The sequence below is a fragment of the Erpetoichthys calabaricus genome, chromosome 6 (assembly GCF_900747795.2).
Source record: "Erpetoichthys calabaricus chromosome 6, fErpCal1.3, whole genome shotgun sequence".
Lineage (NCBI taxonomy): Eukaryota > Metazoa > Chordata > Cladistia > Polypteriformes > Polypteridae > Erpetoichthys > Erpetoichthys calabaricus.
Genome location: NC_041399.2, coordinates 199,791,031 through 199,812,190, shown reverse-complemented (window position 1 = coordinate 199,812,190; position 21,160 = coordinate 199,791,031). Strand labels below are relative to the sequence as shown.

General features: G+C 36.5%; 1 protein-coding gene across 3 annotated transcripts in view; it reads right to left on the bottom strand.

Annotated features, from left to right (window-relative positions):
• epc1a (enhancer of polycomb homolog 1 (Drosophila) a) overlaps positions 1-21,160 on the bottom strand; it is a 122,652-nt gene that overhangs the window by 14,782 nt on the left and 86,710 nt on the right. For 2 of the 3 annotated variants that reach the window (XM_051928968.1, XM_028804306.2), the window contains 9 exons: positions 19,984-20,143; positions 15,585-15,730; positions 13,527-13,733; positions 13,222-13,370; positions 12,404-12,563; positions 11,824-12,000; positions 11,571-11,660; positions 11,330-11,478; positions 10,801-11,150 (listed from right to left, as the gene is read on the bottom strand). In XM_051928968.1, the coding sequence (XP_051784928.1) occupies positions 10,801-11,150; positions 11,330-11,478; positions 11,571-11,660; positions 11,824-12,000; positions 12,404-12,563; positions 13,222-13,370; positions 13,527-13,733; positions 15,585-15,730; positions 19,984-20,083 (1,528 nt within the window). In that variant the 5' untranslated portion in view covers positions 20,084-20,143. The remainder of the gene's footprint in view (positions 1-10,800; positions 11,151-11,329; positions 11,479-11,570; positions 11,661-11,823; positions 12,001-12,403; positions 12,564-13,221; positions 13,371-13,526; positions 13,734-15,584; positions 15,731-19,983; positions 20,144-21,160) is intronic. The other variant, XM_028804307.2, reaches the window with a different exon arrangement.

The window sequence follows — 21,160 nt, the reverse complement described above, 5'->3', positions numbered from 1 at the left end:
TGACCTTACAATTCTTTCCTTCTCAAATGAGATCTTCTACACATTAGAAAGTGTATTTGGTTTTACTTTTCTCCATTGTAAGTCAGAAGCAAATTTTTTTTTTTTTTTTTTTTTTTTAAAACATAAAAGTTAATTACCACCAAATTAGATGCCATGACAAACTACTTCTCGCCTCTTCCCCCTTTCTCTCCATGTACTCTATCATCTCTCTACTCTCTCACACGCCATTTAGATAACCAACAGCAGCAACCAACTCTTTCCTCTTGTACCAAAATAAGCCCAAATCCATTTGTGCCCAGAAAATGTCATTCTCCTCTTACTGACAGCCCACTTGAAGACATAAGCACAATTGACAAAAATTACAGTCACACCAAGGCCCAGCCTGACACTCATCACCCAATCAGTCGTCCTATTCACACTGACAAGACTACCTTTTAGTTTTTTGGCTACTACTATAACTATACCATTTGTCCCTTTCTCATTTGCTCCACTGTACAACAGCTTAATGCAGGCCTATCTAAATGTCTGCCACATGCAGCCCAGAAACAACCACCAAGTGGCCCAGCCCGTGGTCCTGCTAAGGCTCCAGACTGCAACTAAAATGATCGCAAATGCAACTCAAAGTAACTTTGGCAATTATCTTTTCTACTTAGTTCACCAGCAGCAAATTAAATCATTGAAACTTTAAACTATCATATCGTAACAAATGCAAAAGAGGTTTTTTTTTTCTTTCCTTTTTTAATTGTTGGACGTATGTGCCGTTAACCATGTGTTGGTGCGGGCTCCCCTTGCATATCCCTGAGCCACATAAAGGCTGGTTTATATCCCGCGTTGGGTGTGAGGGAGTCGCAGCGAAAATGAAGTAAGAGGGGGAGATGAGCATGGAAAAAAAAATTTCTAAGTTCACGGTGCTGCCAAAGGGACAGCCCTGAATTTCAACGAGAGGATGGTTTCACTTGTGCCAGAATAATGAATGGAGGGCTGAATTATAATGCAACCAGCCATTAAAACAAAAGGTAGGCATGCAAAAATTTTGAAATTCCTCTGCCCATAATATACAGTAAGTCTCGATAGGACGATATCTGTGCCTCTGGAATTCAGTTGTCCCTTCCGATTTCGCACAGGCACACTAAGGTGCGACAGTCACGGTTATCTTTGTGTTCACACGTATTTACATGTCATTTCCCTCTTTATTTTAACGCATACCTCATCCAAAATGCCAGCTTGTCCATCGTAAACATGTATGAGTAGTTACTTGCCCACTGTTTCTTCATATACAGCAATGTGATGAAGTATGCGTTTTAAGATTGCAGGTGTATTACTGAAGCTTTACTGGGCTGCTCTTGTGATTGATGGCGGACAGTAAACTTTGTTAAAATAGAATAGAAAAATGCCACTTCATTAGTTGTTACTTCAGACATTTTGACGTGTGCACAATATTGCCTGATACTAAAAAAATTCGTCAATGGGAGCTCATCAACAAAGAAACACGGAAAATGATTTAGTAAAAAATAATAGTAATAATTATAATTAATGATTTGTTACTTGACACCCAAGAACTCTAAAAAGGCATTTTAAAATAAATATACTAATCCACTTTCACAGCATACGTGCACAGCTTTGCTCTTAAAACATTTACTCAGGTAGTTCCTAAGAGGCTAGGGTGAAATCCAAGGGAAAGGTGTTGATGTGGAACTCAAATCTAACCTCTGTCAAATGAGTGATTATAACCATATAAATGAAAAAGTAGTTTATAGTTTAAAAAAAAAAAAAAAAAAAATCCCTTGCCTGTTATGACTACCCCTTTATATTGGGGGAGGAGCTCATATTTCAAAAGGGAAACAAATGTTATAGTTAATACTGTGCACTTTTTTATTTTTATCCACTTTGAAACGTACCTTAGTCAGATGTGACCAAATTTAAAAGGCAAACAATGAATAAACATTACTTGTTTTTAAATACATTCATTTGTTTTGATTTAAAATTTGTCATTACCTGCTGCTTACCGGCCGATGAAAATGTCTAGCCTAGCTAAATTTCTTGGTTTGTAAATCTGGCCCAACTAAATTTGTAATTGAATAGCCCTGACATAAAGCCTCCTCTCAATTTGCTTACCTTATTCACCCAATTTTCCTGTACACACAATACTCCCACTTTCCTTTTTTTTTAATCAAATGTGGCAAATATTTTCCCTTCCAAGTCATTGTACCAACATTCAGGGTCCTCAGTCTTTCAATTTACCCATGTCTTTCCCCTACCGTCTTCTTCTGGACTAACTTCTTTAACTGGGCTCACCCTTGACCCATTAGCCCCCAACTCACTTCCCACAGGGTTCTGCTGAAGCCCTGTCTATGGGGCACACATAGAATAAATCCAATATGCTTTGAAAAATGCTATCGCTGAGGTTTTGATTAAGTGCTCTTCTTGACACTAACTCTGTTTATCTGGTCTTAAGACTGGCACAGAGTTGGGCTGATTTGTCTGAAGGTGGCTAGATTATACATGTTTCAAGCCTAGTTCTGCTAAATATGCTGTATTCCAAAGGAGATGTGCACATTTATGAAAAGTAAGCCTGATACCCAGAACTGTGTTTCAGCCATACTCTATAATAGTTATTCACTACAATCAAGAAGAGACAATTGTTTAATGACACTGGAGCTCAAAACTACTGCCAGTCCAGTTAAAAGCTTATACACATTTACATTTAAGACATCTCAAAAGACAGAGTGGTATGCGATTCCAGTACAGAAAAAAAATGCAAGTTTACAGCTTCATTCAAATGCTCCTCACCCAGTCCAGCATGGTAAAAGCAACTATTATAAGATCAAACAACACGTGTGTAATCGTTGCACAACTCAGCACTTTGTGGCAATTACTTTTTGCTTCCTCTTTTTCACAAGTTGCCATTTTAGTACAACAATTAGATTGAAGATGGCAGTTTGGATAGGTTCTTGACATGGAGACTAGTGCTGTCAAAATGAATTTTACTACTCGAATACAGAAAGCATTCATGGGACTTACAAACAGAAAATCACAAAGTGAAGAAAGCCTGCTTTTCAGATAAGGTGTCAATTCTTTTAACTTCCCGTACAGTGAAGTTATGGTAATTCTGCATATGCTCAAACTTTAATACATTTTTGTTGCTCATTACTATGCTGTGTGATTAGAGGTTATCGCATGTAAAGTCACTGCCAGGATTGCTTTAATAAATATAAGCTCAGTGTGCTGCTCCATTTCTGAAACATGTATTAAAATATTATTATTAAAGCATATACCTTTATTCAATGCAACTTAACAAAAAAGTATAAAGTACAAAGTTAAGAGAGACATGGCATTTTACAGAAAAGCACAATACACTTAGTACTGTAATACTGAGGCATTAACTACACAGACCCAAACTGAGGATCTATGTGGCCTTTGGATCATGGCATTTTAATCCATGCAGAAAACTTAATACTTGGAGTTAGGAGATCATTGTTAGGCTGTCCACAGTTTGGCTATATTTGTTATTTATTTGCTCAAAAATAAGAATTTTGGCAATGACTATAAATTGTTACTGATCCTCTTCTACCCTGCTGATCATTGTTCTGGTGTACTTAGTACCACTGCTGCTTTGTCAAGCTACTGCTCCTGCTAATGAAATGACACAGCAATTGGCATCATTCAGAGTCAATATTGTCATTCCACCAGTTCAATTTTGATTAATTTGTTATATTGTTTGATTACTTTAAAAAATATATGTTAATATTTGCAAATAAAGTGTTTGGTAGTTCGTCATTATATTAGTTATAAAGGTGCTGCAGCTGTTGGCATCTGCCTAGAGAGGAATGGAAAATACACATAGAACAGTCATTCAAAGACTTGTTGAAAGCTACCAGGGTAACTAAATAGCGACTGACTGATGGCTGCTAGGATCAAGATATATGTAAATCCACCAAGGACAAACAAAGGGGAAGGAAGTTTGGAAGGTCAGCAGATGCTTTGTAAAGGGGAGTGTTTAAAAGGAGCATTTGTCTCATTTGTCTGAGAAATGCAGCATTCATAGCTTTCATTAAAGTGAGAAAATGTAAATTACAGTAACATTAAATTTTACACAAATGTTTTGTTTGCCATCATCCTAACCAAACAAAGTCTGTCCTTGCATAAAGTGTAAATTTGACCTAAGATGCAACAACATGAATCATAATATTGGGTCCCCTTCTCCAAACTGTCCCCAAAAACCTTCAATGCCTCTACCTGAACAAGTTTAACTGCATAAACACTTCAATATGCAGCTTTGAGATGTTTAATCAAGATACAAACATACCTGAATGAATAACTATTTTAATAAAAAACAGTTCTTGTCAAGATCAACTGAAATAAAAGCATAAGCACACACAGTCTTACAGATTTTTGCATCTATAATCTTTAATATAACACTTGTTTTTCTGAATATTGCATGTATGTGCTTTAAATTCTTTTGTACTTGCTGTAAAATAAGCTGTAAAATAAATGTGAAGCTGAATGGGATCTAAATGTGGTATTAAATGTAAGCATTCACCCATTAAAAAAATACTATGAAAAAAGTTCTAAATGTTTCCCTTGGCATCAAAAATCACAGCAGCCAGTACTATACAGTTAATCCATCCAGCAGTCAACTTTCTAAAGACATGTATTACATGTTTTTGGGTCAAGGGGCACTTAAGACAGTTGGCACAGTGGTTTTCCTGCAAGCATTTCTGGAACACACTAAGTTCAAAATGTCACTTTGTGAAAATTTACAGCAGTTGGATAACTAAATGGGCTTTCACATTACAATGTCAACAGGCAAAATAAAGCCATTATCCTAGCACACCATGCGACTTCTCACATGCCTGGCAATGCCACTCTAACCTACAGATTATACATTACAAAACATTAGCAAAGAGTAAGCCCTTATAAGATAAGAGTCCATGTTTAATAGGGATATGAGAGAGACATTTTTCATGTAGGCAAGAAGGTAAAAAAAGGAGTAAATAAGGATTATATTTAAAGAGGAAAAAAATATCAAATAAGGAATGGTCAGATGGGATTGTCCAATAAAGTAAAAATTGAAATAGTGCTGTGGATTTGTGTGGAACTTCTTCAAAAAGGTAATGAAAATGAGGGTATGATGTAAACTTGGTTTAAGATGTGTCAAGCTGAAGTGCATTACCTTGTAAAATTGTCATATATTTGGGAAATGGATGACATAATTCAGAGCTTTCTGATATCTGCAAATGCAAGATTAATTACTGCATGTTTTTAGAGGAGTATATCCTCTTTAATAAAATCCCTGTGTGCCTCCAGGTGTCCATGTGTCTACGTCTTCTGATGAAGTGCGCATGCGCGGGGCACGGTGCGATGCGCGATATTACTGTCAGAGAAAGTTAGAGGCGTTTTACGGAAATACAAACCAGTATTACTGCAAGAGGAAATTAAAAGGTACACAATACAGTGACTCATATTACAGCCACATACAAGCCAGTACAGTGATCCCTCGCTATATCGCGCTTCGCCTTTCATGGCTTCACTCTATCGCGGATTTTATATGTAAGCATATTTAAATATATATCACGGATTTTTTGCTGGTTCGCGGATTTCTGAGGACAACGGGTCTTTAAATTTCTGGTACATGCTTCCTCAGTTGGTTTGCCCAGTTGATTTCATACAAGGGACGCTATTGGCAGATGGCTGAGAAGCTACCCAACTTACTTTTCTCTGTGTCTCTTGCGCTGACTTTCTCTGATCCTGACGTAGGGGGTGTGAGCAGGGGGGCTGTTCGCACACCTAAACGATACGGACGCTCGTCTAAAAATGCTGAAAGATTATCTTCACGTTGCTATCTTTTGTGCAGCTGCTTCCTGAAGCGACATGCTGCACGGTGCTTCGCATACTTAAAAGCTCAAAAGGCATGTATTGATTTTTGGCTGTTTGTTTTTCTCTGGCTCTCTCTCTCTCTCTCCCTGCTCCTGACTGAGGGGGTGTGAGCTGCCGCCTTCAACAGCTTTGTACCGGCGGTGCTTCGCATACTTAAAAGCCAAACAGCCCTATTGATTTGTTTGCTTTCCTCTGTCTTTCTGACAGACTCTGCTCCTGATGCGCACTCCTTTGAAGAGGAAGATACGTTTGCATTCTTTTAATTGTGAGACAGAACTGTCATCTCTGTCTTGTCATGGAGCACAGTTTAAACTTTTGAAAAAGAGACAAATGTTTGTTTGCAGTGTTTGAATAACGTTCCTGTCTCTCTACAATCTCCTGTGTTTCTGCGCAAATCTGTGACCCAAGCATGACAATATAAAAATAACCATATAAACATATGGTTTCTACTTCGCGGATTTTCTTATTTCGCGGGTGGCTCTGGAACGCAACTCCCGCGATGGAGGAGGGATTACTATATTACGGTCAGAGGAGATTAAAGGCATATTACCGACGCGCACGCCTGTATTACCGCCAGAGAAAATTAAAGGTATTTTACGGACATACAAGACAGTATTACTGTCACAGAAAATTAAAGACACACAATAAACGGCGGCAGCCCACGAAGAACGGTCAGCTCAGCAAGTAAACATCAACACAAGAAAGGCTGAAAGAAAGAAAAATACGACCAACAAAAAGAATGAGGTCAAAGTCCCTTGCCATTTAATATAGACTGTTCCTACTAATGTTTATGCACTACTGTTCTAGTGCCTGTTATTGTAACGGGCTAAATGACTAGTACTCTATAACAGTACACAAAAGCAATTTACCATTAAGGAATGCAGTCACTGTCCACTTGCCAGCAGCATGACAGCTAAATCCTTCAGAGGCTTTTTTTTATTTTAGGATGTATGCCAGGCACAGAAGAGATGTTTTAAGATACATTTTCAATTAACAAATGTTCATGCCTGACAGACAACAGTACCTTCAATGTGTTGAGCATTTTGTTCGTTCGAAGTGTTTACAATGTATTTGCATATAATGTGAAATACACCTATTGTTGTCAACATGCCCTTCAACAACTCCCAGTGGACTGATTTTGTTGAATTGTAGCACACTTATTAGTCAAAGAAATGGGTCAGAAAAGCTCACGTTTCACAAGATATTTGTATCTGTATTTAGTAATTAGTATAATCAATACTTGTACTTGAAGTGAAAATTGTTCACAGCAATCTGTGTTCAGTGAAGAGCACTCTACAAAAAAATAAGTTGTAACCGTCATATCTAGAATATAGTATGCCATACAAATCTTTGAAATTTCAAAATCCTTTTTAAAAGCACTGGCAAATTAGCAAACTTGCATGTCTTATAATGAAGGAACATTTTGTGTAATTTCAAATATAGATTAGTTTCTGTTTTAAATTCAAGCTTGAGAGGGGTTAGCCTAACTTTTCCATTTTGTATCTTCTTCTCTTTTACTCATGCTGATAACTGCCCTTGCATTAAGAATATGTTTAGCTGACAAGTTTACTGAAACAAACTGAGCTACACACATGGCAGTGGTTTGTGCCTGAATGTGCTGCCTGTGCAAAAAACGGCTACAGCTTGAGCAAACCTCAATATCATCAACTCCCTCTTCCTTCAACTATCCATCGTGGTCCACTGCAGTCAACCATTTTTGAGTGAGATTTCAATATTGATTTTAAAACTCAAATCAGGTACTTTATCACAAATTTTATGCTGAAATATGAACTACAATTAACAACAAATCTTCCACAGTGAACACTTTAAATGGTACAAAAACTGCAAATAAGCATCACTTAATTTGAAGTCTGGGGGCCTATGAAAACTTTCAGCCAATAAAAAAGCGGGTAATCCTTTTCAAACTACACAAAACTGTACAATGCAATTAAAATGTATCGTATACAACTTATGAACACATACCGGATTCAAACATTACCAATCTACCCTGTATTGTTACTTCAACACATTCTCCTTTCAGTCTAGCTCAACATCAGTGTAACTGCGTCCTGGTTTTACTTCTATGTTGATGTTAATAAATTACTTTTCACATTAAATCAGTGTATTGTAATCTTGTTTGGTTTGCACAATATTTTGTGCTATTTCATGGTCTTAATTTCAACTCTATATAATAAAATGGTTAACTAGATGAGTTTAATGTTATTAACCTTCCATTACTTGCACTTCCTTTATCTGAGACCGTTAAAGTTGGTAGTGTTTGATTTTGGGGATAAGGAAATCCAAGAAACACTAATAGAGCATTATTTCTTGAAAAGATGAGATACTTTATAAAATGTAAATCCAATCAGAAAGCAATAACTTGCAAATTATTTGAACAGATTTAATTGAAAATAGAACAAACAACATATGCTGCTTATCCAGATGACATCTTTTTCAGGGTAGGCCTTGCTTATTTCAGCAAGACAACACTAAACAAAATCACTTTTTGCAAATATTACAACAGCATGGCTAGTAAGAGAGCCCGTGGTATAGCGGGTCCACAGCTCACGTCAAAAAGGCCACTTTTTAAATAAATAAATCGCCACACTCGCGGCTTAGAGAAGGGACGTGGTATGTGTGGCCGGAGCAGATCCTGGGTGATGTGCGAGGCGGATGGTCCTCACTTAAGCGCACAGGTGAGGAGTCGTCCGCATCCGTAATTGGTGCCAGGAGCTGCTAATTGCCACATCTGATCCATGTCCCGTAATAAATAGAAACACGAGGCGGCTAGAGGACAGAAAAAAGAAAGAATGGGAATGGAGAAGAAGGAAGTGGAGAGCCAGTGCGAGTGAGCAAGAAACAGGCTCACTTGAGCAAAGGCAGGCAGCTGGTATGAGAGCCCCGGAGGAATGTGGCCAAATCTCGGAGTGGGCAGATTGAAGCGGTCGCTCCAGCTGAGCAATTGGGAGGAGCTGGAGTGACCGGAAGCGGAGACAACTGGCCACTGAAAGGAGCATGGAGGTTTTGGGCAGGTTGAGCCCCAGCGTGAGCACCCTGGCCACTGGGGGAAGGAACCCAAGTCTCAGTCCAACTGGACCCCAACATAGCCGGGGATCGGAGGGCTACCAGATCAGTATCGAAGGAGCAGCATATGCTGGTAGGTTGACTCCCATGTTGCGGGGCCCGGATGGGAGAAGCACGGGAGTTGCCAGGTTAAAGAAGGATGCACCGAGCTTTGTGTTTTTAAAGAGACTGCTTCTAGCCATTATTTTAACCTTGTTGTTTTAAAAGGATTTTCTTTATTGGATTTTAACCTCCACCTTTCACCTGTTTTATGGTTTATTTATTTAATGACTTATTTTGATGCACTGCACTATTTATTTGAACACTCTGATATTTTTGGTTTTAATAAAAGCACTTTGCACTTTTTGCACCATCCCCTTGCTTCATTGTTTGTGCCTCACTGTCCAGCTCATTGGTGACATTACCGATGGTGTCAGGTTCAAGAGCTCCCAGAAGTGAGATGGGACCATGGAGCAGAACCAGCATTGTCACAGAGCCCCGGGTGCTACACTGGCCTGCCTGCAGTCCAGACCTTTCACCCATTAAAAACATATGGCGCATTATGAAACGAAAAATAAAACAAAAGGATTCCAAACTGTTGAACAGGTGAAATCCTATATCAGGCAAAACTAGGACATTTCACTTTCTAAACTACAGCAAACTGGTTTCCTCAATTCCCAGAAATTAAAAGTGTAGTTATAAGGTGACGAAAAACAGTTGGTAAACATTCCTCTGTTCCAACTTTTGTGAAATGTGTTGCTGGAATCGAATTAAAAATGAGCAAAAATTTTTCAAAAAAAAATCTCAGTTTCAACATCTTGATATGTTGCCTTTGTACTATTTTCAATTAAATATAGGGTTTACATGATTTGTAAATTATTGCATTTTGTTGACATTTTACACAGTATCCAATCTTTTTTGGAAAGGGTGCTGTACAATTGTCCATCAAGACACTGGAATTGACCAAAGCATTTTAAGTTAGGAAAGAATAACGCTCCAGTCAGATGCAGAATATTTTCGGATGAGAAAAGAACGGTAGAACAAATGAAGAATGCAGACAATATAACAAGCAAAAGGTGTATAAATACATGCTTAACTTCCACAACTAGAACAAGGCTCAGGAAAACCTGTCAAGAAAACAACTTATTCTTCATAAAGTAACAATTGTATATGTTTAAAGCACCATTAAAGCATTATTTTTCACATGTACAGTGGAACATTCAACATGTCACAGAGGCAATAATTTGCCATTTTATGCAAAAAGTAACTTATAGAAGCCAGGTGACTGCTGTGGCTAGGAGGGACTCTTGCACAGAAATTCATAATTTATAATTAATATTTGTTTTTACAGTTGTATACTACACAGCCTATTGAGTGAAAACTTGCACAAGTAATCTGTGAGAAGAAACGGATTGCGCTGTCTTTTTCCACAATAATGAAAATTTTTTCACCAAATTTATGCTCAAGTTCCCTTTAATGTAAAAGCTACACACTGAAGGAATATTTGTGCAAAATACAGCTTTTTCCCCATTGTGACTATATAGCTGAGCAAAACATAGTTAATATATAAAAAAAACATTGCCTACATATCTATCTATTGTACACTTGCTCAACAAATAGTGTGGTATGTAAACAAAAATATGAATCTAATGATTTAGACAAAAAATTAAAAATATTAAGAAAAAACTAAAAGTTTATATGTCAATTAAAAACTTGGAATTTCAAGTATGTACTGTATATTATTGACAAAACCTACCCTGAAATTACAGGTAAAACCACAAATCTTTTCAGTCATTTTATAATTATTGAAAAAGAAATAAATACTTGATATTGGCATAACAAAATTTGAATTACACATACCAGCAGTCTGTGCGGAGCCAGCACCACTTCTGTTTTGGGAAGAGGTACCACTTGCCTGGGTCCCAGGTTGTGCTGAGGCTATTTGATTTAATCCTCTGTACAGTTTCTTTGCAGAGTTTCCCACATTATCATTTTGTAGGAGTAGTGTCCGAGGCCTAAAATGTCTCCATCTACATGATTTAATGTTTGATAATATCTGATTGAGGTCTCTAGAATTACTTCTGTCCGAGGTATGTGTTTCTGAGGTACTGGCAAATGTTTCATCTGGAGAGTGTTGAGAGGCAAGCATTTCCGGATCCAGCCGATGTAATAAACTGTCATAGTCCGTATGTGCTCTGTCTAACAAGACCCTATTTATAAAAAAACAAACAAAAAAAAAAAACAGGGAGACATCATATAATTGTATCTGAATTTGCATACTCTGTGGCATCACCACAATTTTTTATTAAGCATGGTAATGAATGAAAAAAACACAATAAACAAAGCACTGCATGTTCACAAAATAGGTAGACCCTCCCAATTTATCTACCTTCCACCTCTTCCAATACGTCGTCTTGCAAATCCAATGCAATGCCTGGGTACTGTTAAGGCAGTAAGGCAGTATCTATAGCGCACATCTCCTACTCCTCCTTCATCTGGACTACACCAGGGCCAATTGCCAGTTTGGTCCGATCGAGACTAAAAAAAAAAAACCATTTGTATAAGAATTTAAGATACAAGAGGGGGAAAAAAAAATCTAAGGATAAAAATTGTGTTTTTTTTCCACTCACAGAGTAATAGTGACAGCCTGCTTTTCTACGGAAAGCAAATGGACCATCTGGGTCATTTTCTTCCTCAGCCTCTGAGGAACCTGAATGAATCTTAATGGGTTGTGGGGGGGGGCAGGATAGGAAAGTGCACAGAAAAAAAAAAATTGAGATTTTGATACAGTGATTGGAAAAAATGTATATTAACAACTCAATACACCATTATTTTAAAACATTAAAAAAATGTGCTAAAGAAGAAGAAAAAAAAAAAATCTACCTGTGAGAACGGTTCATCATCTGAGCTGGGAAAATCATACTGATTCAAGTCCTTTGCATTATAAACTGGCAGTGCAGCAGGGCTCGTTTGCTGGGGAGCAGCAGCAGTAGGTAACGGTAAGACTTTGGGCTTCTTTTCATATTTCCTTTTTGTTCTCACAGTTTCAGATTTCTCAGACTACAAATAAAACAAAATGTGTAATATTAAGCAGTACTATGGTTGTCCCAGGATGACAATGTAGCTGAAAAACGTTGGCTTGACAAATCTAACTGAAAGGAACAGCACTAGTTTGTACCTTAACAACATAATGCTTCCATAGACACTGTGTGCAAATTTAGCATTTTCACTTAATATCCTTTAAGTAACAGAGGTATAAACTGATATAATCTACTGTGTGAATAACCTTTATATAAGATGGTATTCCATACATAAAGGTTTATCTAATGTAAGTTCTCCTTACCAATTAGCTAGGTTCTTGCACTGTATTATAAAAACCTAGTCAACTTAGTAATCTATTCAATTGAGTACGGAATACACAAAGGTTCTTAAAAGGCAACATCAAATGAGGAACAAAACAAACCTTGTTAGTTTTATATTCTTTAAGCTCCATGTGATCCTGGTGCTTAAACTGATTGCTGTTTGCCAGTGGAATTACAGGCATTGTGTAGGCTGGTTTCACCAGTTGCCTCTGTGCCAACACCTCTGCCATAATCTCTCCACCGAAATCAGCTATGCTGTACCTGGACAACGTGGTGGGGGAAGAGGGGGGGAAAATCATTCAATTCAGGCCGACACAGGAAGTGTAGTGCACTCAATAAGAATTGTACTATTGTAAAAAAAAAAAAAACCCTTGTGCAAACACACAAATATAAAATACTTTGTTAAACTAAAACCACATTTTTACTAAATCTGTTCATTTTTTTTTTTTTTTACTTCATTATACAAAGTTATAATTCCAATATATCTGCATTCGTAAAACTACTCTACTTAAGCCAAGAATCTCCATTCTATGTAAACAATATAAAAACTATGCCTATTTTAACTTAAAACATGCAACAAAGAATAGCCCTCTCTAGTTTCATGTTCCGCACTACTTCGTCATCAAGTGGTGTTATTCCTGTTAACAAAACTTCCTTTCATTATCTTAAGAATTAGTGTTTGTAATTTTAACTTAACACACTATAATGCATGTCTTTGTGTATAATATACCAGCAACTGCGCACTCATATGTATATTTACTTTATATACATTTTTTAAAAAACATGTGGTCTACATAAAGCGCCTTTTAATTATACTAAAGGGCTGTAGTAGGTGCCTGTTCACTGCTTTGTTAGAAATAGAGAAAAATGGGCTGTTTGTCATGTGATACAGACTATCATCTCCAATTGGGGTTATTACCTCTTTTCTATTATCTCCAGTGTCAAGTGTAGCAGCTCTCTTTTACTTTTCTCCCTTCTCTTGATCATTTCTAAAATAGTTACGGCTCGGCTCAGATCTCGCCTCAGCTTCAACATTTTCTCATACGACGCTTCATCATTCTTTCGATTCTAAAAAAAAAAAGAAAAAAAAAAAAAGATATGAATTATGATCAACTAAGAACACTAATGGGATCTTTAAAGCAACTATTAAGTTTCCACTGCAAAGGTTGTTACTGTTACAAAGGTGAAGGGGTTTTGGGGAATTAAACAAAAAACTCCATTCACCTTCCTTGTTTGCATCTTCTCCGTTCGTCTTCTGAATGCTACATAAGGGTCATTGGTACTTGAACCGTCCCGCTTCTCCTGCTTCACACTTGGGATGAGTGAAGAGCCTTTGCAGCTTTTCCTTTTCCTAATCCAATACTCATACACTTCTCGGATCAGGTCATCATCCTCCTTCAGCAGCAGCTTTGCTTCCTGGAGAGTCACCAGCTGAAGGTTAAGAGAGTTATTTCACCAATTCTGACCTTACCAACTTACACAATGCAATGATAAGGAGTTAATTAAGTGAAATATTAAAAGGAATAATGAGCATTTCTATTTCACTGTCTTTAGCAGAGAAAACTTGCCCAGCCTTTAAACTTGCTGTAAATATCCCAATTTAAAAGGTCTTTCAAACAATATATTAAAAAAAAAAAATCAAAATCAACAAATGTAAAAAGACAGAGTTAAAGATATTACTCAAAACATTTTTTTATACACCATCATTAGCACAATGACCTTAACCAAAAAATTAACGCTGTGGTACAAACGCAACGGACAATATATATATTTATACAAAAAAACATACATATACAAACACACACACACACACACACACAGTGCCTACTGTGGGTCAAATTCAGGAAGCTCCTAGAACTGATGTAAATGGCACCATATAACACCATTCTATTTTCAGAAAGAAATTATTACTGTATGTTCCAGGACATATAAATGTAAAATTATTTTATATATACTGTCTGCATTAAAATCTCTCAGTAACAAAAACAAAAGGAAAAAATTCTCTTTTGGTTTCTACTGTCCTTATCTTTTGGATAAGAAGTTCTGGCTCCTGTCTACTGTCTAAATTTTTGATGGTCACTTGGCGCACATAGCACAGTTTGTAGTTTTGGCTCTGGATAAATGGCTTTAGCATAATTGTCAGTATTAGTGAAATACAGGTATTCATAATGAACGAAAAACACTCAACTACATTTTTTCCCAAAACAACTGCCCATTAGTCTTCCAATTTGAAAGTTGGTGAATTTACTTACAAAAATGAGGAAAAATATTCTCCTATAGAAGAAATAATATAGCAAGAGGAGCAGAGATCCTGGAAAGCAAAAATTGTCTGCATTTTAATGCATCATGTTCTTTTCTGGCATGATATAAAACACAGCCAACTAGTGTTCACGCGTGTGCCTGTGGCACAGTGTGATGCACAAGTATAAACTGCTTTTGACGGCATAGCCTACACACATCACTACGCCATAGGCTTGGCACAGAAGTACAAATCAGCCTTAATGCATACACACACTTTATAATTTATGCTAAATCTTATTTCAGTATGTTACTGGTAATCTAATGACAAAAGGTTTTTCATATTACTTCTGCAGTATGAAGTTTAATTTTACGCAGACATATGTGGGTGTGTGTTGATTGTTTGGCTGAGGGTTGTAAATTGAGGTCACTGCAGTCTTAACTATGGTTTTTCCACATTTGCTTATTAAGTATGTGAAAACATTCACTAATAAGGAAGTCTTTTTACTGTGGTGTAGTCATTGCAAAGAATTCTAAGAAAAATGGTTCCTGACATCTGCCAGTTTGTGAAAAAGGAATAGACGGACATTAGCAGTTTACTGCATGACTAACAAAAAAAAAAAAAAAGTTATCAGTCCAGGAGCTGAAATTTCCACGATATTTTAAATAAAAGTACAGACTGCTTTAACAATGTGAATTATTGTTTCATGCACTGTAAGCACATTAGACATATGCCTATAAATGAGAATGTCAGAGGTTAGGTTTCAGAGACAAAAGTGTACTCTACTGAGTAAAATAAATGACAACAGTAACTAGAATAAATAGGTAATTTAATAAAACTGAATATAGACAAGTTTTTTTTTTTTTTTTTTTAATTGTGCACCTCACATGTTTCACGGCAGCTTTTTTAAAGAAATGAAGCACTTGCCATTATATCACATGGAATGCCTTGAATATTCAGTATTAATAATGGGTGAATGATCACTGCATGGACTTTACATCCTAAAGTTATTTGCTAACCTTATAAGATGATTAAATAAATACCTGCTGGCCACTGCCTTTCTCTAGTCGGTCAATCATCTCTTCAAACTGTAGAGGTGCAATATCCATCTTCTTTTTCAGCTTATTCACGAACACCTCATCTTCTGAATCCAAGTCATAATCTGGTAGCTCAGCATCCAAACTAAAAGCTAAGTCAGGAAAACAGAACCATAAATCAATACATTAAGAAACTATTAAAAGAATCATACAACCGTTTGTTAATTCAGCCATAACCAAAACATTCTAAAAATATGACAACAAAAAAAAGCTACCTATTGAAAGTATTTACCTGGCTTGATACATTAACATACTATATTAAGCATGGTATGCGCAAGTACACCACATGCTTCAGTTTCAGTACTCATTTACTAAATAACTGTCCCCTAAAAATGTACAAGAGGCATTTCAAGAACTGCAATATTCAGCACACAAAGAATGAACAATTAAGTATTAAATACTTCTTATCAAATATAAAAATACAGATGGTCATACATACGGTAACAGATAAAAGGTGTTCTGCTTAAATGTAGATAGTTACATTTTTAGTAAGACCACATCAGTCTCACTAATATTCTCTTTATTCATTGACATGGTTAATTTGTCACTGAATAAGCATATCTGAAGAAAGGCAAACCCAGGTTTCAAGCAACTTCCTTGACTGACATTTGAATAGAGTTACTCAGAAACCACTAGGTTCACAAATATATTGGTTTCTAGGATAAAACAGTGCTCACACAAACTTACCCCAGGCAAAGAGATGAACATTCTTAAAGGTACTTAAAAAATCCAGTGGAAGTGCAAATGGGTTTTCTACAAACATGCAGTGAAAAAGATGAAATAATTGTTTTAGGTTGTGGCAGCAGTCAGTTAGATGGGATAGTTGGCCAGCCTTGACAATTGTGCAGTTTTAAAAAGTGAGCAGAGTGGTGGCACCATCGGGTTGAATCTACTTCATGAGAGTGTTGCATCACTGCATCAATCTAAAATATTTCTTTATGGAAATGTGGTTTGTCATGTTCTCATTTTTTTTCGGTCATTGTGAGAAACATTCCCATTCTAACTACAGGTTAGTAGCTGCAGTACATGGCATCAGCGGTCATAAACGTGACAGACATTAAAATGCTTCTCCAATGTTTGGAGTAAATGTCATCATCTAAGTTAAATACGGAAACAGTTGGGGCAGATTTAAGAAAAAGATAGGACTGGAACCCAGATCAATCTCATAGCTCATCCTTTCCTATACTTTTTAGTGTAAAGGAGGGCTAGGAAAACTTTCGCTGGCAGGCTGAATTGTAAATAATGACTCATGTAATGGGCTATATAAAATCTAGGTGTGCATATACAGTACTAAAATAGTTTAATTATAACACTTCCTATTAAAATCTATTAAGAACAATGCTCAAATACCAGAGAGTAATTGTACATAATTGTTCAAGATTATCAAACTGCTTCCTTTTGTACAAACAGTTACTATTAAATGAGATGCTGGACATTGTAACCATTTTCTGGTATTTGAAATTGATGTTGCTACACTATGACGTTGTTTTCTTTGCTACCTTGTAATTTTAATATACAGGCCTTAACCTATCATTGAATGTTACTGTGTTAGCAACATGGAATAGTCTAATACAGCCTTGACTGAAGGGGGTTCCCCACATTGACAAAAGGAAACTGAAAATAACTAACTAGATTATGTTTTAAATTTTGGTAAAAAGCAGCCAGAAGTGTTTGCCTACCTTTGCTTAATGGTTAAGTCTGGCCCAGATACAATCTACATATAAAACGAATGTTAAAGGAGATCTTTGAGGAAAAAGGACAGTCACTGTACACTAACATTTTGGATATTGTTCTGCATTAAAAAGATATATTAGACACCAATGTTTTAGTGATTTGAGTATTTTGCTATCATCAGTATTTTCAGCTATTGTGCTTCACCTCCTAAGTTTACTGAGGCCCCCCAGTTTCCTGCGACTCCCCAGTTGAAAACCACTGCTTTCAATTATACATTTTTCTTTCTTTACTTCTAGTCACCCATGTCTTAGTCTAAAATAAAATAAAAAATTCAAATACAAAGATATAAGGTTCAGCTGAGTATTAAGAGGAAGCCCACATGACATTATAAACAGGACCCACAATCTAGGCCCTAAAGGGAATCAGGAATAACTTGCTTAAAACACATTTTTTTTCTTTCTTTGCTATGAACAAAATTCTTAGACCAAAATGTTCAAAGACCAAAGAGGATTAGTAAATCAAAGACAACTACTACCTAAACAAAATGGTATTAATTGAATTTACTGTCATGCTGTCAATATAGCCTAGTGTTAATTACTTCTGGAGGATTCAGATACAATTGGAGGAAGTGTACTGAACTAGAAAGTTTAAAGCACTTGATTACAGTACAGTATAATCAAAAAATGTAACACTCCACTGGACGCGTTTGCTATAAAATTGGGTATATGCAATGGTGATGGACAGGTTGACAGACGAGATTAGACAGGAGTCCCTATGGACTGATATTGTTGACATTATGATCTGTAGTGAGAGTAGGGAGCAGTTTGAGGAGACCCTGGAGAGATGGAGATATGTTCTAGAGAGGAGAGGAATGAGGGTCAGTAGGAACAAGACAGAATACATGTGTGAGAATGAGAGGGAGGTCAGAGGAATGGTGAGGATGTAGGGAGTAGAGTTCGTGAGGTTGAACATGTTTAAATACCTGGGATCAACAGCACAGAGCAACGGGGAGTGTGGAAGAGGCGAGGAATTGAGTGCAGGAAAGGTGGAGAAGAGTATCAGGAATGATTTGTGACAGACTGGTATTAGCAAGATTTGAAAGGGAAGAACTACAGGACAGTAGTGACCCCAGCTATGTTATTATGGGTTGGAGATGATGGCACTGACCAAAAAACGGGAGACACAGCTGGAGGTGGCAGAGTTAAAGATGTTAAGATTTGCATTGGGTGTGATGAGGATGGACAGCTCAAGTTGGATGGTTTGGAGATAAAGTCTGAGAGGCAACATTGCATTGGTTCGGACATGTGCAGCAGAGAGATGCTGGATATATTGGGAAAAGGATGCTAAGGATGGAAATGCCAGGTAAAAGGAAAACTGGAAAGGACTAAGAGGAGGTTTATGGATGTGGTGAGAGAGTACATGCAGGTGGTGGGTGTGAAAGAACAAGATGCCGAGAACAGGAGGATATGGAAAAAGATGATCCGGTGTGGCAATCCATAATGCAAGCAGCCGAACGAAGAAGTAGAAGTAGTAGTTTAGTAAATAAGATGGTATAGACAGAGTAATTTTTGTAGAGTCACAAAATGCTTTACTTTTTTTTTTTCCCCCACCTATTTGTTTTATTTATGTACCCTGTGTTTTTACAATGCACTTTTTATTTCTATTTTTGTCTTTCTGTGAACAATTTTATATTACACAGTACCACTGATAGTTTAAGTAAGCAGAGGGCTGAAATTGTGCTGAATCAAAGGATATAAAAACTTGATGCAGCTTAATATTACTATAAGTTATAAATATAGTTTATAAATAAGGCACCTGGGAGATTTTTGGGGTTTAGCTTCAAAAGGGTTACGTATTTTTTTCTGATCTTACAATATCATAGCAAAATGTTTGCCCGATTTTAGGAAATTTGTCAAAGGAAAATTAAGTCTGAAGCTTCTTGTTGATTAAAGGAAAACTTGCATGTTTTCATAGTTACTTCATCAGATGCAATAGACTAGTGAATAAAAATTCATTGCAATGTTGGCTCCATTTCCCAAAGCCCTAAAATAGTTTAAGCAGCTTCGACAATGTTGCTTCTGACAGTATAGAATTCCAACAATGTGAGCAGAAAGAAATTTAATGTGGCACCTAATACTAAACCAACGACTTATGGAAAGCACAACAAAGGGGATGGTTTAAAGATGACACAAAAATAACCCAAATATTTTGGAATAAAACTTGCTCTTATGTACAAGATGAGTTATAGTACACTGCAAACAAATGTAATTTGTCAGACCCATATATAAGGGGAAAGGAAGTAAAGATTTCAAAATCATAATAAAAACACCCAACACAATGGACTACTTGGCAGAAAAATAATTTGAGTGACTAAACTGCAAATACCTAGTACAGAGTGGAATGTAACAGAATCACATAAATATTCCAACTCATTATTGTAAGATTCTGGATAATAAGATTTGAAGTACCGCTCAGAATTCACTCCCTTCCAAACTCAAGTAATGACTTTTAAAGCCATTCCATTATATTACTCTTCCAGTAAAACCACAAATATAGAGCTAGGTGGAAATCCCTTGAAAATTTAAAAGCTTAATGTTTCTGACTCACTATACTGCTTAACACCATTCCCAAAACTAGCAGAAGTTTAAATCCATTACCTTCGAGTACTTACGCTGTATGTGAATAAGCTGCTTTGGCATCTTGAACTCCCCAGGGTAGAGAGATTCATAGTAGGCAATGTTACTTTCTGCCTCAGGGACTGGAATAACCATATTATCCCTTTTCTCACCATAAACCTGCTGTGCTGAAATTGCTCGCTGGAGATGGTGTTCCTGAAAGAAAGGGGGGAAAAAATATATAAACTTGGAATCACAAGATACTATCACAAGCATGATTCCTAAGAAGACCGAATGATTATATGACACACAAATGTATCACAAAACACTCAATATGGTAAAGTCACTAATCAATTCAGTTTAATATTCATATTATTAACACAGTATTATATCCCAACATCAATAATTCTTTGGTAAAATCAAAAGACAACAGAATAGAAAAACACTGATGCATGACTAAAAACTAATTGATATTTTGTTAATCAATGAGTAGTCAATTTTAATAAAATGGGCTTAAAAAAGTGCAGGCATTTCGTTCAAAAACTAAAGTTTTGCTCCTTGCAGAATGCTCTCCATTACAACTATAGTACAAATAATCACTAAAATTACAGTAAATTTGACAAAAAAACCTTTATAGTTAGAATCAACATTTGTTACTGCTAGAAGTCTAGATCAACACTTTCAAAGCTTTTATCAACAAAACCTGACATCATGCATTTAGAAGGCTGTAACCACTGTTAAGTGGTAACAAAAGTTGCCTAGTGTATTGTTTAACTTTATTTGCTAGATGGCAGCAGAGACTGCAACATGAACCGAGTGTTTTTTAATGTGTACAAAGCATCTAAAAATCAATACATTTTGTTGGCAACTATTTTCAGTTATTACTGATAAACATCATAGAAGGGCTGCAGCAACTGATGTTAAGACCAGCAATGCTATTATCATGAAGACCATGTAATGTGTATTATGAGGTTGCTACTAGTAAATGTAAACGAACATACATTATGGGGTTGGGTGATTAAAAGAATTTGTTTGTAACAAATCAATATTTAACCATGTTATTAATGCCACCTGAACAATTATAAGGCGGTTTTAATACTATTCCTTGGGAAAGTCTGGAATTATTAAAATTTAATAAGCTACAAGTCAAAGAAATTGCAAAACAGAAGAGGGAGATGCAGCTACTTAACAAAGATCAAAGATGGAATAACATAGGTTCTTATTAAATCAAAT